Source organism: Salvelinus namaycush, chromosome 19 (assembly GCF_016432855.1).
Source record: "Salvelinus namaycush isolate Seneca chromosome 19, SaNama_1.0, whole genome shotgun sequence".
NCBI classification, from domain to species: domain Eukaryota; kingdom Metazoa; phylum Chordata; class Actinopteri; order Salmoniformes; family Salmonidae; genus Salvelinus; species Salvelinus namaycush.
The window spans coordinates 9,218,961-9,235,487 of NC_052325.1; the positions used below are offsets into that span (position 1 = coordinate 9,218,961).

Consider the following 16,527-nt stretch of genomic DNA (forward strand, 5'->3'; position numbering starts at 1 on the left):
TAGGTATGTCTACGGTTGCCTGAATGGTTCTCAATCAGAGACAGCTGTCATTCATTGTCTCTGATTGGGAGCCATATTTAAGGCAGCCATAGGCATTAGGTTATTGTGGGTAATTGTCTATGTGTAGTGTTTAGTGTCAGCACTATTTGTTCGTATAGCTTCACGGTCGTCTGTTTGTTGTTTTTGTTCGTTTGTTTCGTCTTCTTAATAAAGTAAGATGTATTGTTATCACGCTGCGCCTTGGTCCTCTCTACAAAGTTACGACGATCGTGACAATGCTACAAAGACCAAACCAACATTGAAATGTACAGACCGACCCAATTTAGATTGTTTGTCAAAAGCTGTGTGATACTATTTATACTTTTTGAACTTAACAATTTAACATTTGCATAAACTAACATGGGTTTGAATGAGAACCATAGGAATATATATAGTTGTAGCTATTCAAAATGGCCCTGCTCCTTGATCAATTAAGCTACAAGACCAACTTTAAAACTTTCAAGCTATCCTAACTTAAAATTCTCTAAAACCTTTAGAAACACGTTTAATTTGCATAAATTAGCATAGCATTTAATGGATTCAATGGCAACCATAAGAACACAGTGGTAGACATTTGAAAAAATGCTACTGCTCTTTAACCATTTCAGCTACAAACATTAAAACAACTTTAACATTTTCAAAACTTTTAGAAATTAGAACTATTTAAATGAGCTAAATTAGCATAGCAATTACCCACCAACAGTAATAGTAACTCTTGAACCGTTCAATCTAGAGACACCAAACTAACATTCATATGTTACAGGCCCAACTGTCACGTTCCTGACCTTATTTCCTTTGTTTAGTCTTTGTTTAGTTGGTCAGGACGTGAGCTGGGTGGGTGTAGTCTATGTTTTGTGTTTCTATGTTGGGTTTGTTGTTTGGCCTAATATGGTTCTCAATCAGAGGCAGGTGTTTGTCATTGTCTCTGATTGGGAACCATATTAAGGTAGTCTGTTTTCACTGTTGGTTTGTGGGTGATTGTTCCTGTTTCAGTGTTCCAGTATTTAGTGTTCACGTTACGGGACTGTATCGTCTTCGTTCCTTTTTTGTCGGTTTGTTGTTTTGTTCGGTGTTTAAGTATTTTCCCATTAAATATGGATGATATTCACGCTGCATCTTGGTCCTCCTCTCTTTCACCCGAAGACAGTCGTTACACCAACGCACATGTTTTTATATCAATATCAAATCATTTCTGGGGAACAAACCAGTACCTTACTGTAATAGATTTCCATGAAAATGGGCTAAAATTGCTTTTAGCAAAATACTATTTCTCAAGCAAGAATTTTGCTAGGACTGTCTAGGAATGGTCTGAGTGGGGAGGGGAAAACTGAAACTAGTTTGGAACTCTCTTTGTTATTGGTCTATTAACCAATTTACTGCATGGTGATGTCACCGTGGAAAGCCAAAACCCCTGCCCATGCAAACCTTCTGATTAGAAGGTCCTGTGTAGATTGTATTTTCAACCAGCAACTATCAGGAAATAACACTGATCAAATGTTTTCACACTTTTACAGTGTTAGTTTCATCAGCTGTTCTACAATATGATATAGAATTTTGACTGCACTGGGCCTTTGTAAGGCTTTCCTAACCTTCAAGACAAGGGTTGCATTCCAAACACTTAACAGACACACCCTCTCCCCTCAGCCCTCAAAAATTAAGTGGACACTTCTGATGACGTATCATTACGTCTGACAAGTATACACTTGCAGGGTAAAGGAGGAACAATTGATTTTTAAATGGACCACCCTTGCCCCGGAAATTTGTCACTCGTTCATCCCACGACGATTGTGTTTTCTAGTGATGGGCATTCCGGCTCTTTTCAGTGAGCCGGCTCGTTCGGCTCAGCTCACCAAAAAGAGACGGCTCTTTTGGCTCCCAAACGGCTCTTTAAAAAAAAAATGTTTCGTATTTTCTCAAGTCAAACAGTTTGCGATAGTTTGGTGTTAAAATATAATATAACCAACTATAATTGGTGTTAAAACAATTCAAATTAAATTATTAAATGAAATCATACTCTACCTTAACCACAATGTATTTAAAAATGCATTGGTTTGTTATGAAAAAGAATGCTATAAAACATTTACATTTAAAGTATAACTTTTTAATGTATATAAACAAAGTGCATGTAAATGTAACAATTCAAAACGAATACAATCTGAACAGCATAATAGAATAATATTGCACCATATTAAAGAAAAATAAATAACAATGTGCAAAACTGCAGCATCCCACTTAAAACATTAAACTAGTCCCTCTTTTCTCTCTCTTCTTTATTGACATGTTATAACCAGCAGCACACAGCAATGCTGACCATATTTTGCTGTTATGAGAGATTTGCATTCAGAAATGCAAGCTGCCTCACTTTTGAGGGGCTGATGCGGTTTCTTCTCTCAGTAATTATTTGTCCCGTTTTCGAGAAGACCCTCTCAGAGGGAATGGATGTGGCCACTATGCAGAGTCTCCCTGTCATGACTTTAGTAAGCCGTGGGTAGACAGAGGCCTTGTTCTTCCACCAGCTCAGAGGACCTGCAGATCTTTGGAGGAGGGTCTCTCCAAATAGGATCGGACCTCCATTATGGCATCTGCTGAGGGATTCCTTCGTGCTGCATCCCCAGTTGCTCTCTCGTCAAACAGCATCCAAACAGCAGACGTTTGTGGCAGTACTGTTGGTGCTTCTGCTCCATCTGATCCCTCTTCTTCCTGTTACCCTGGTGCCTGAGCCAGCTGACTGCTGGGGCTGTCCCTCCCTGCTGCTGAGGTTATTCTTTGAAGAGCCTCATCAATCGCTCTGGCATCACTGAAGGCTAACTTCTTAAACCTGGGGTCAAGTGCAGCGGTTTCTGATAGCACGTGATTATATTCCATTCTGTGGAACTTTCTGTCCATTGATGAACATAGGGTATCCATCAACTCTGTCACATGTCCTGTGGTTACATTTGCTTCTCTCTGGTGGCTGGCTGTGATTCGCTGCAGACCCATACACTGGAGTATCATTTTTGAGGCTGTCACATAGCTGAAAATAGAGAACAGTAACTTATTATTTCAGGTTCATGTTTTGTCTACTGTTACTACATTCTCATCTACTGCTCATATACATATATAATACTGGATTAAATAATGATGTAGTAATAACTGCTTACTGTACCTCTCTCCACTGATCCCCACAGTGACCTGCTCAAAGGGTTCCAGGACTCTGCACACCTCCTCCACCACCTCCCATTCCTCTTGGGTCAGAGCATCAACAGGTGCATTGACAATGGCCAGAGTAGAGATAATGGCATCCTTTGACTCAAGAAACCGCTTCAACATATAAAATGTTGAATTCCACCTTGTAGTGCAGTCTTGTTTAGGCCTCAGCTCAGGCATCCACATCTGGCGTTGTGTAGACTTTTTCAGCACCTACTGTGCTCCTGTGGAAGTATTCCACAGCTGCTTTCACTTTGTCCACAGTGGGCTTCATCACCTTCAGAGCATCTCTTACAATCAGGTTGATTGTGTGGGCAAGACATGGATGATGGGTCCATTTAAAAATTGTTCATGGCTTTGGTTATGTTAGCTGCATTGTTGCTAACACAACAGACCACTTTTCCATCTACTTGCCATTCTCTGGCCACTCTCAACAGTTCCTCTGCCAAGTTCTCTGAGGTGTGTCTGTCGCTGAACTCAAAGCAGTCCAGAACACACAGCTAGACATCGAAAAATCTTCAATGAAGTGACATGTAACCGACATGTAAGAAGTGGTTACCCTTGATATGCAGCAGTCAGTGGTAAGGCAAACTGCAGTAGCTTTTTGGACTCTTTCCCACACTGAAGCCTGTGTACTCTCGTACAGATGTGGAATAAGGGATTTTGAAAGGGTTTTCCTGCTTGGAATTGTGTACATTGGATTTAGACTATTGCTATAATTTCTGTAAAACCTCTGTCCTCCACGATCGAAAATGGCTGGAAATCGGTGGCAATCATTTTAGCCAATGCAATATCCATTTGGTCTTGTTTTGCTACAGACATTGGCATAAACTGGTCCATAGAAGACTGCGTTGCTGTGGGTTGCGCATTTTCCAGCTGATGTTTTCACAGCTGTCCTTCCTCTCTCTCCTCGGCTGCTAAGTGTGTGACTGTGTGAGTTGACTCGGCCCTCCCTCACGCATCTTTGGTTCATTGGTTGACACTGTTGTGTCTGATTGAGCAGACAGAACGAGTGTGTACGCTTGAGCATTTAGGCCTATAATTGTTTTCGTTCTTTGAATTAGTTAATTCTATTAATTTAAATATTTTGATTATTCATATCTTAATTTAAAAAATAAATAAATTGATTCTGCTCTTCTGATATGCGAGCCCATCACTAGTGTTTTCAGCCACTGGTAGCTTGTGGGTGCTTTATATGCGCTACACTCAATTATGATTGCACGTCTACTTATATTAACTATCTAATTATTAATATACGTCTACTGTATGATAGCTAGCAAATGAATTAGCTAGAACTTCTGAAGAAGGAACATTTTTTATTTCTACAATTTCCAAAAACTGACCAAACAAAAACAAATTACTTTTACGATACGTGTTTGTGCATTAGTAGCACAATTTGTAACTTATTTACATTCGTTTTTACTTACACTTGTATGTTGACTTTGAGGTTTTAAGTTTTTGGCGGCGTTTCAGGTCCCGAAGTGAACATAATTGTACACTCGCAAACTCCATTAAAAACTAGGGCTAAGGGGCTGACGTTGCAAACTTCCCTTGCTTAGCTAATCATTTGGACCGACTACAAATATTGCCGCGGGGATTCCCCCAAAGCATGATGCCGAGGGTAAGTGGACAAGGGTGTGTCTTTTATGAGTTTGAAACACAGCCAAGCTAGCAAGCGCACACATTTTCTTCAAGAAATGTTCCTTTCTAGTTGGAAATGGGCGTAAGGAACGCGAGAGTACTGTACTTGTGTTCCCGAAGGAAATCCCGAAGGACTTCAAGTTGTTGATCAACTAAAATGAATTGTGGTTGTTTGTCATCGTGAAGAATACCGGATCGTTGGAAAACATTGATATTCCTGTAGCCTACTTTGTTACCCCTCCAAACGTGGATGTGAGATATCTGACGCACATTTAAAACATCGAGCGCACAGGTTACCTAATGGTAGGCATTTGTTCGAATTAACAGTAAACATAGTATTCTACACGGTATAGTCTATCTGTACAGTGAACACATTTTTATTGGACAGCCATGGGTGAATTAATGTATACTTGTCATGGATTCTCATACATAGTTTAGCCTAATAATTAGACATATGGATATTTAAATATATATATATATATATATATATATATATATATATATATATATATATATATATATATATATATATATTACAATTCTATTTAATTATGTGAGCCTAATCTTTAACAAAATGTCTTAAGCACCTGCTCTTCTATAGTGTGAGGTGATTTTTGCCCCCATACCCAGCCCCCTGGTTTAAAGTGAGGTACCTAGGGGTCCCCAGCACCCTGGTTTTGGTCTCCAGCCCCCTGGTTGAAAGTTGCTGGACTATTCAAGAGGTCTATCCATAGGCCTATATTTATTACACACTTGATAGATATTTTCAACTGACAACATATTATTACCATGTGCTGAGATTGTAAATGAACAATATGTATTTATAGTATCAATATCAAACATAGTGATCATGTTGGTTTTCATCATATTGGTTTTGCGACAGGAGATGGATTTCCAAAGGCTGCTATTGCGGGTGGAACAAGCCCTGAGCAGTGAAGAAGTACAAGCACTTGCATTTATTTGCAAAGATCTGCTTGAGAAAGACTGTAGCTCAGTGCCCACAGCAAGTAAACTCTTCTCTCTTCTGACGGAACAAGAACTGTTAACCCCCGATCAGCTTTACTTGCTTGCTGATCTACTATGCACCATCCAGCGCCACAGCTTGATGCGAGAGCTTGGCCTCAACAACCAGCTTCCAACAACCAGTAGCCTCATCTCTCCTTATAGGTGAATATACAGGCCAGAGGTAGAAAAAGTACTTAATTGTCACACTTGAGTAAAAGTAAGTGCTATACATCAAATTCCTTATATTAAGCAAACCAGACGGCACGATTTCCAAATTTTTATTTATTTTAGACAGCCAGGGGGACACTCAAAACATAATTTGCAAACTAAACATTTGTGTTTAGTGAGTTTGCCAGATCAGAGGCAGTAGGGATGACCAGGGAAATTATCTTGCTAAGTACGTGAATTGGACCATTTTCCTGTCCTGCTAAACATTCAAATTGTAACGAGTAAAATGTATGGAGTAAAAAGTACATTTTTTTTTTTTTTAGGAATGTAGTGAAGTAAAAGTAAAAGTAGTCAAAAATATAAATTGTAAAGTACAGATACCCCCCAAAACGACTTAAGTAGTACTTTAAAGTCTTTTTTTACTTAAGTACTTTACACCACTGTGTTGGCCTCATTTACCACATCTGAGTGGATACAGCAGCTTTCCCCACAAATGAATAGCGATAAGTAGAAGTTGCCATTTATAACACAAATGTAAACACTTATGTTGTTGTGTTACTGTTTCCCACATACAGAATACTGTCCTGTAATATGATGTTTTCTGAAAAGTGTATGAGTCATTGTATCCCACCATCTGCAGAAAGCTGCTGTATGACTTGTCAGAGAACACCACTGAAGACGAGTTGAGAGAGATTAAGTTCCTATTGGTTAACATACTCCCTCGTAGGAAACTGGAGGACAACGTGGTGAGTACGTCAAAACAGTCTGAAATTCAACATGTGTTGTCCAGAATAGGGTAGTAACTTATATTATTTAGTGAAATATGAGTAGAAAGAATGCTTCATCTTGATGGACCAACTGACATTTACACATTTTGCTCTATTCTTTCAGACTACCTTGCAAGTATTCCTGGAAATGGAGAAAATTGATATTTTGAGCGTTATAAAACTAAACATAGTTGAAAGTATATTTGGAAGTGTCTGCCCCATGTTGAAAACAAGAATCAACCAGTTTAAGACACGGCAGGGTAAGTGTTTCAGTTTCTGTGAGTGACTAACAGATTCATTTCCCTAATAAAGTACTGACTGGCTGAACAATCCTATTCATTGCCTGTGTATGCCTGTCAATGATTTAGTACAGTATTATGACTCAGATGTGTTATGCAATACTATATTCACTCAGGGCCAGTAAACCAAAAAACAGGGGTGGGATTGTTAAGAGCAAGGCCTTCTTCTGCATGTCTTCCAGAAAACCAGGTAACAGAGAATGCTTTATTTCTTACATTATCTTGATATCCACCAGTCCTTATGGACATTTCTCAGTTTCCATCTTGATTATCATCACAGAATGTCATGACTATTATTTTCCATCAGGCTGTCTCCATGCTTCCAAGGAGACCTGTGTCATGTGGACTATCAGGTAGGAACTGTGACTACAGTAGATGTCAAATCTTCTTCAATATGTTATAAAACATTTTATTTATTTTTTATTTTTCATTTAACCTTTTATTTAATTTGCTAAAACATGCGTCCATTTATTTTCCTGTTTGTCTTAGTCGAACAACGTGGACATTCTGACACGATGTTCTTTCCCTCTTCGTACTTCTCTTCAGCTTCACAGCCTTCAACTGAGGTCAGTGTCTAATGTTCAGGGTCACAGCCTTCAGCTGAGGTCAGTGACTAATGTTCAGGGTCACAGCCTTCAGCTGAGGTCAGTGTCTAATGTTCAGGGTCACAGCCTTCAACTGAGGTCAGTGACTAATGTTCAGGGTCACAGCCTTCAGCTGAGGTCAGTGACTAATGTTCAGGGTCACAGCCTTCAACTGAGGTCAGTGACTAATGTTCAGGGTCACAGCCTTCAGCTGAGGTCAGTGTCTAATGTTCAGGGTCACAGCCTTCAGCTGAGGTCAGTGTCTAATGTTCAGGGTCACAGCCTTCAGCTGAGGTCAGTGACTAATGTTCAGGGTCACAGCCTTCAACTGAGGTCAGTGACTAATGTTCAGGGTCACAGCCTTCAGCTGACGTCAGTGACTAATGTTCAGGGTCACAGCCTTCAGCTGAGGTCAGTGTCTAATGTTCAGGGTCACAGCCTTCAGCTGAGGTCAGTGTCTGAATGTTCAGGGTCACAGCCTTCAGCTGAGGTCAGTGTCTAATGTTCAGGGTCACAGCCTTCAGCTGAGGTCAGTGTCTAATGTTCAGGGTCACAGCCTTCAACTGAGGTCAGTGACTAATGTTCAGTGTCACAGCCTTCAGCTGAGGTCAGTGACTAATGTTCAGGGTCACAGCCTTCAGCTGAGGTCAGTGACTAATGTTCAGGGTCACAGCCTTCAGCTGAGGTCAGTGACTAATGTTCAGGGTCACAGCCTTCAGCTGAGGTTAGTGTCTAATGTTCAGGGTCACAGCCTTCAGCTGAGGTCAGTGACTAATGTTCAGGGTCACAGCCTTCAGCTGAGGTCAGTGTCTAATGTTCAGGGTCACAGCCTTCAGCTGAGGTCAGTGTCTAATGTTCAGGGTCACAGCCTTCAGCTGAGGTCAGTGACTAATGTTCAGGGTCACAGCCTTCAGCTGAGGTCAGTGACTAATGTTCAGGGTCACAGCCTTCAGCTGAGGTCAGTGTCTAATGTTCAGGGTCACAGCCTTCAGCTGAGGTCAGTGTCTAATGTTCAGGGTCACAGCCTTCAGCTGAGGTCAGTGACTAATGTTCAGGGTCACAGCCTTCAACTGAGGTCAGTAACTAATGTTCAGGGTCACAGCCTTCAGCTGAGGTCAGTGACTAATGTTCAGGGTCACAGCCTTCAACTGAGGTCAGTGACTAATGTTCAGGGTCACAGCCTTCAGCCGAGGTCAGTGACTAATGTTCAGGGTCACAGCCTTCAACTGAGGTCAGTGACTAATGTTCAGCTTCACAGCCTTCAGCTGAGGTCAGTGACTAATGTTCAGGGTCACAGCCTTCAACTGAGGTCAGTGACTAATGTTCAGGGTCACAGCCTTCAACTGAGGTCAGTGACTAATGTTCAGGTTCACAGCCTTCAACTGAGGTCAGTGACTAATGTTCAGGGTCACAGCCTTCAACTGAGGTCAGTGACTAATGTTGAGGTTCACAGCCTTCAACTGAGGTCAGTGACTAATGTTCAGGGTCACAGCCTTCAGCTGAGGTCAGTGACTAATGTTCAGGGTCACAGCCTTCAACTGAGGTCAGTGACTAATGTTCAGCTTCACATCCTTCAGCTGAGGTCAGTGACTAATGTTCAGGGTCACAGCCTTCAACTGAGGTTGGTGTCTAATGTTCAGTCCAGGTTTTGAGACACACTTATTTATGCTGCATTAGATCTACCGGAACACACCACGTGTCTTTAGATCAGAGGCTACGGCCATCCCTCATGTCTGTGTAGTCACTAATTATTCCCTCTACTTCCTTCCACAGGTGTCCACTCTGAATCCAGCTGACACCTCTCTGGGTGAGTCCCACACTGAACAAGGTGTGGCTCAGCACATTTTTCTCTGTATTGGAGTACAGTACAGAACTCACAAAACCTTTGTTGTTTCATCTTGGTCTGCTCACACACCAGATGTTCGGAGGGTCTCAGATACAGCGGATGCAGTACTTTCACATAGGCTGGGTCTCCTAAGTACCAGTGGGGACAACGATGCTGCTCTCAGCCAAGGTCAGTTCATATCATTTAGAATGCCAATCTATACTGAAAAAATATATAAACGCAACATGTAAAGTGTTGGTTTCATGAGCTAAAATAAAAGATCCCAGAAATGTTCCATAGACACAAAAAGCTTATTTCTCTCAAATTTTGTGCAGAAATTTGTTGACATCCCTGTTAGTGAGCATTTCTCCTTTGCCAAAATAATCCATCCACCTGGCAGGTGCAGCATATCAAGAAGCTGATTAAACAGCAAGTACAGGTGCACCTTGTGCTGGGGACAATAAAAGGCCATTCTAAAATGTGCAGCTTTGTCACACAACACAATGCCACAGATGTCTCAAGTTTTTAGGGAGCGTGCAATTGACATGCTGACTGCAGGAATGTCCACCAGAGCTGTTGCCAGAGAATTGAATGTTCTTTCTCTACCATAAGCCGCCTCTAACGCCATCTTAGAGAATTTAGCAGTACGTTCAACCAGCCTCACAACCGGAGACCACATGTAACCACGCCAGCCCAGGACCTCCACATCCGGCTTCTTCACCTGCGGGATCATCTGAGACCAGCCACCCGGACAGCTGATGAAACGGAGGAGTATTTCTGACTTTATTGAAGCCCTTTTGTGGGGAAAAACGCATTCTGATTGGGTGGGTTTGGCTCCTGGCTGTGCCTATGTGAAATCCCAGGTTAGTTCCAGAACCTCATCAACTTGGTTCCCAGGTTAGTTCCAGAACCTCATCAACATGGTTCCCAGGTTAGTTCCAGAACCTCATCAACTTGGTTTCCAGGTTAGTTCCAGAACCTCAACAACTTGGTTCCCAGGTTAGTTCCAGAACCTCATCAACTTGGTTCCCAATCATGTGAAATCCGTAGTTTAGGGCCTAATAAATGTATTTCAATTGACTTATATGAACTGTAACTCAGTAAAATCGTTTAAATTGTTGCATTTTTGCGTTTCATATTTTTGTTCAGCATACAAAAGGGGCCTGTAGACTGTCCCCTCTCCTACTCTTTCTGTTGGCTCATCGGCATCACTGTTAACTGTTAGCCATATCATTGATGTCACGCCCTGACCTGAGATATCTCTGTTTTCTTTATATTTTGGTGAGGTCAGGGTGTGACTAGGGTGGGTACGTTAGTTTTTGTATTGTCTAGGGGTTTTTGTATGTCTAGGGGTTTTTGTATGTCTAGGGTTTTTGTAGGTCTAGGTGATTTGTATGTCTATGGTGGCCTGATATGGTTCCCAATCAGAGGCAGCTGTTTATCGTTGTCTCTGATTGGGGATCATATTTAGGTAGCCATTTTCCCTTTGGTGTTCGTGGGTTCTTGTCTTTGTGTAGTTGCCTGTCAGCACTCGTTTTGTATAGCTTCACGTGTTATTTTGGTTAGTTTGTTCAGTGTTCATTCTTTTAATAAATAAGAATGTACGCATACCACGCTGCGCCTTGGTCCGATTCATACGACGAACGTGACAATTGATTCATTCTTACCTGATCCATGTCTTCTCTCCCATAGAGAATCACCATGTTTCATCCGTACCCTCATGTGGACACAATAAGAACTTTGACCCTGCAAATCGTCAGACAGGAAACACCACAAAAGAGGTCTCTCTGATACTGACCTTTTTTAAATGAGCATTGACAAAGTCTAGTCAGCACATGCTTTTACTGAAAACTGACTGGGTATTGTATAGATTATTTGAGGTACAGTAGCAGTTTTGGGGATTATGGATGATGCTGTCCTTAACTGGATTTATGAATTATTTATGCATGTTTTCTTTCTGTAGGAAGTGGGAGAATATGCCATGACAGGACGAAAGAGAGGTTACTGTCTGATAATTAACAACTACAACTTCAAAAATTCTCCAAAACTCCTAAACAATAGAGAGGGAACACAGGTTGATGAAAGTAAGATATTGGTTACAGTTGAAGTTGGAAGTTTACATACACTTAGGTTGGAGTCATTAAAACTTGTTTTTCAACCCCTCCACAAATTTCTTGTTAACAAACTATAGTTTTGGCAAGTCGGTTAGGACATCTACTTTGTGCATGACACAAGTCATTTTTCCAACAATTGTTTACGGATAGATTATTTCACTTATATTCACTGTATCACAATTCCAGTGGGTCAGAAGTTTACATACACTAAGTAGACTGTGCCTTTAAACAGCATGGAAAATTCCAGAAAATGATGTCATGGCTTTAGAAGCTTCTGATAGGCTAATTGACATTACTTGAGTCAATTGGAGGTATAACTGTGGATGTATTTCAAGGCCTAACTTCAAACTCAGTGCCTCTTTGCTTGACATCATGCGAAAATCAAAATAAATCAGCCAAGACCTCAGAAGAAAATTGTAGACCTCCACAAGTCTGGTTCATCCTTAAGAGCAATTTCCAAACGCCTGAAGGTACCACATTCATCTGTACAAACAATAGTACGCAAGTATAAACACCATGGGACGACGCAGCCGTCATACCGCTCAGGAAGGAGACGCGTTCTGTCTCCTTGAGGTGAACGTACTTTGGTACGAAAAGTGAAAATCAATCCCAGAACAACAACAAAGGACCTTGTGAAGATGCTGGAGGAAACAGGTACAAAAGTATCTATATCCACAGTAAAACGGGTCCTATATTGACATAACCTGAAAGGCCGCTCAGCAAGCAAGAAGCCACTGCTCCAAAACCGCCATAAAAAAGCCAGACTACGGTTTGCAACTGCAGATGGGGACAAAGATCTTACTTTTTGGAGAAATGTCCTCTGGTCTGATGAAACAAAAATAGAACTGTTTGGCCATAATTACCATCCTTATGTTTGGAGGAAAAAGGGGGAGGCTTGCAAGCCGAAGAACACCATCCCAACCGTGAAGCATGGGTGTGGCAGCATCATGTTGTGGGGGTGCTTTGCTGCAGGAGGGACTGGTGCACTTCACAAAATAGATGGCATTATGAGGAAGGAAAATAATGTGGATATACTGAAGCAACATCTCAGGACATCAGTCAGGAAGTTAAAGCTTGGTCGCAAATGGGTCTTCCAAATGGACAATGACCCCAAGCATACTTCCAAAGTTGTGGCAAAATGGCTTAAGGACAACAAAGTCAAGGTATTGGAGTGGCCATCGCAAAGCCCTGACCTCAATCCCATAGATAATTTGTGGGCAGAACTGAAAAAACATTTGCGAGCAAGGAGGCCTACAAACCTGACTCAGTTACACCAGTTCTGTCAGGAGGAATGGGCCAAAATTCACCCAACTTATTGTGGGAAGCTTGTGGAAGGCTACCCAAAACGTTTGACCCAAGTTAAACAATTTAAAGGCAATGCTACCAAATACTTATTGAGTGTATGTAAACTTCTGACCCACTGGAAATGTGATGAAAGAAATAAAAGCTGAAATAAATAATTCTCTCTACTATTGTTCTGACATTTCACATTCTTAAAATAAAGTGATCCTAACTGACATAAGACAGGGAATTTTTACTAGGATTAAATGTCAGGAATTGTGAAAAACTGAGTTTAAATGTATTTGGCTAAGGTTTATGTAAACTTCTGACTTCAACTGTACATGTTATTCTTGAAATAGTGAAATACTTTTAATTTGTTTGTAGAACCAGGCCTAAATCACAATCCCCATGTACCTCTATGTGTTTGTATCTCAGGCAGTTTGGTGAGTGTGTTTGAGTGGCTGGGATTTGAAACGCAGATTGAGCCAGACTGCAGCCGGGAGCAGTTACTGTCTCTAGTTGCGGAGCTCCGCAGCCGTGACCACAGCCAGATGGACTGCCTGGTGTGCTGCGTTCTGAGCCACGGGCTGGAGGGATGTGTTTATGGGGTGGATGGGCTGAAGGTCAGAGTCAGGGAGCTCACAGAGCCCTTCTCTGGACTGGAGTGCAGCTCACTGAGGGGAAAGCCCAAACTGTTCTTTATCCAGGCCTGTCAGGGCATCAAGGAACAACAGCCAGTGTTCATCCAGTCCGATTGCCCAGGCGCTGATGGCTTTACTACCACCAGCTCTATCTGCACTGATGCAGTGGTACCCAGAGACTCCATTCCCTCTGATGCTGACTTCCTTCTGGGCATGGCCACCGTCCCTCACTTTGCCTCGTTCAGAGACAAGAGGCAGGGCACTTGGTTCATCCAGTCATTGTGCCAGAACCTCATCAACTTGGTTTCCAGGTTAGTTCCAGAACCTCATCAACTTGGTTTCCAGGTTAGTTCCAGAACCTCATCAACTTGGTTTCCAGGTTAGTTCCAGAACCTCATCAACTTGGTTCCCAGGTTAGTTCCAGAACCTCATCAACATGGTTCCCAGGTTAGTTCCAGAACCTCATCAACTTTGTTTCCAGGTTAGTTCCAGAACCTCATCAACTTGGTTTCCAGGTTAGTTCCAGAACCTCATCAACTTGGTTCCCAGGTTAGTTCCAGAACCTCATCAACTTGGTTCCCAGGTTAGTTCCAGAACCTCATCAACTTGGTTCCCAGGTTAGTTCCAGAACCTCATCAACATGGTTCCCAGGTTAGTTCCAGAACCTCATCAACATGGTTCCCAGGTTAGTTCCAGAACCTCATCAACTTGGTTCCCAGGTTAGTTCCAGAACCTCATCAACTTGGTTCCCAGGTTAGTTCCAGAACCTCATAAACTTGGTTCCCAGGTTAGTTCCAGAACCTCATCAACATTGTTCCCAGGTTAGTGCCAGAACCTCATCAACTTGCTTCCCAGGTTAGTTCCAGAACCTCATTAACATGGTTCCCAGGTTAGTGTCAGAACCTCATCAACATGGTTCCCAGGTTAGTACCAGAACCTCATCAACTTGGTTCCCAGGTTAGTGCCAGAACCTCAACATGGTTCCCAGGTTAGTGCCAGAACCTCATCAACTTGGTTTCCAGGTTGGTTCCAGAACCTCATCAACATGGTTCCCAGGTTAGTGCCAGAACCTCATCAACATGGTTCCCAGATTAGTTCCAGAACCTCATCAACATGGTTCCCAGGTTAGTTCCAGAACCTCATCAACATGGTTCCCAGGTTAGTGCCAGAACCTCATCAACTTGGTTCCCAGGTTAGTGCCAGAACCTCATCAACATGGTTCCCAGGTTAGTGCCAGAACCTCATCAACTTGGTTTCCAGGTTGGTTCCAGAACCTCATCAACATGGTTCCCAGGTTAGTTGCAGAACCTCATCAACATGGTTCCCAGATTAGTGCCAGAACCTCATCAACATGGTTCCCAGGTTGGTTCCAGAACCTCATCAACATGGTTCCCAGGTTAGTGCCAGAACCTCATCAACATGGTTCCCAGATTAGTGCCAGAACCTCATCAACATGGTTCCCAGGTTAGTGCCAGAACCTCATAAACTTGGTTCCCAGGTTAGTTCCAGAACCTCATCAACTTGGTTCCCAGGTTGGTTCCAGAACCTCATCAACTTGGTTCCCAGGTTAGTTCCAGAACCTCATCAACTTGGTTCCCAGGTTGGTTCCAGAACCTCATCAACTTGGTTCCCAGGTTGGTTCCAGAACCTCATCAACATGGTTCCCAGGTTAGTGCCAGATCCTCATCAACATGAGACCAGGTTAGTGCCAGAACCTCATCAACATGGTTCCCAGGTTAGTTCTAGAACCTCATCAACATGAGACCAGGTTAGTGCCAGAACCTCATCAACATGGTTCCCAGGTTAGTGCCAGAACCTCATCAACTTGGTTCCCAGGTTGGTTCCAGAACCTCATCAACATGGTTCCCAGGTTAGTGCTCAGATGTGCATGGTTTCTTTATATTGTGTCATTCTGACATCCTCTTTGAAAACATCAGTAAACACTGAACTATGACATACAGATGTCAGCGTATGGTTGGTAAATCATTATCAGATTGAATTTCCTCTCATTGTTCATTCTCTCCGTCCAGTGGGTATGACTTGCTGTCCATCCTGACCAAGGTGAACGATGATGTCAGCAGTAAGAGTGATAACCATGGCACCAGGAAGCAGATGCCCCAGCCTGCATACTCACTCAGGAAGAGGCTGGTCTTTCCCATCCCAAAAGACCCTCCTCCGAGACTACACCTCCCAGACTACACCTCCCCGACGACGTGAGCCACAAATATTGGCTTGAGAGCACTAGAGCAGAGGGGTTTAAATCTGGTCCTTATACTTTCCCACCAAATCAGGGACTGATTCAGACACTATATGTGTAGACTCATCAACAATATATACACCCTCTGGGATCACTCAGGTAGAAGGTGCAGGTTTACACTTGTTTTATACCTCGCTCTGTTTTATTTACAGTACCAGTCAAAAGTTTGGACACACCAACTCATTCCAGGGTTTTTTGTGTACTACATGATTCCATATCTGTTATTTCATAGTTTTGACGTCTTCACTGTCATTCTACAATGTGGAAAATAGTACAAATAAAGAAAAACCCTTGAATGAGTAGGTGTGTCCAAACTTTGACTGGTACTGTATATATCTACATTGTGACTTGCTACTTGTTCTTGTACTGAGGCTTAATGTGATTTTTCACCTTTGTGGTGCAGATGGTACCAGAAGGGGCCATTAGAACATTAGGAGAGTTTTAAACCATGTTTCACAATTTTCAGGCAGAGGAAGGAGGAGTGGTAATTCTGCCTAATCTGACTGGCATGTCAAAACATGTCACTGCTGTCAGAGTGGCAAGTAAAGACAAAATAACACACATAGTAGTCATCGCTCTACTCGGCTCTGCTCTGCTATCAATTTAGGTAGTCTTGTTTGTGCAAAGTTTAAATCTCACAGAGACTCGTAAATATTGAGGAGCTGTTTAATTTAACATAACCTTTTTGGAATGTTGGAGCTGGGGTTAAATCCTACACAG

The 16,527-nt window shown here is 42.2% G+C and overlaps 1 protein-coding gene across 1 annotated transcript; it reads left to right on the plus strand.

Annotated features, from left to right (window-relative positions):
• The first annotated feature begins 5,752 nt into the window (after positions 1–5,752).
• Positions 5,753–15,914, plus strand: LOC120063683 (caspase-8-like). The gene is made up of 7 exons (XM_039013978.1): positions 5,753–6,033; positions 6,680–6,785; positions 6,931–7,066; positions 7,652–7,671; positions 11,478–11,598; positions 13,345–13,861; positions 15,581–15,914. Exons 1-7 carry the CDS (start codon positions 5,753–5,755, stop codon positions 15,765–15,767), a joined length of 1,368 nt encoding a protein of 455 aa, XP_038869906.1. The 3' UTR covers positions 15,768–15,914.
• The last annotated feature ends 613 nt before the right edge of the window (positions 15,915–16,527 follow it).

Excerpts from the sequence above, each read along its gene's own strand:
- LOC120063683 (XM_039013978.1), top strand. The coding sequence starts at position 5,753 with ATGGATTTCCAAAGGCTGCTATTGCGGGTGGAACAAGCCCTGAGCAGT. Across the intron at positions 6,786-6,930 it reads GGAAACTGGAGGACAACGTG|ACTACCTTGCAAGTATTCCT; the intron begins GTGAGTACGTCA and ends CTATTCTTTCAG. Across the intron at positions 11,599-13,344 it reads GGGAACACAGGTTGATGAAA|GCAGTTTGGTGAGTGTGTTT; the intron begins GTAAGATATTGG and ends TTTGTATCTCAG.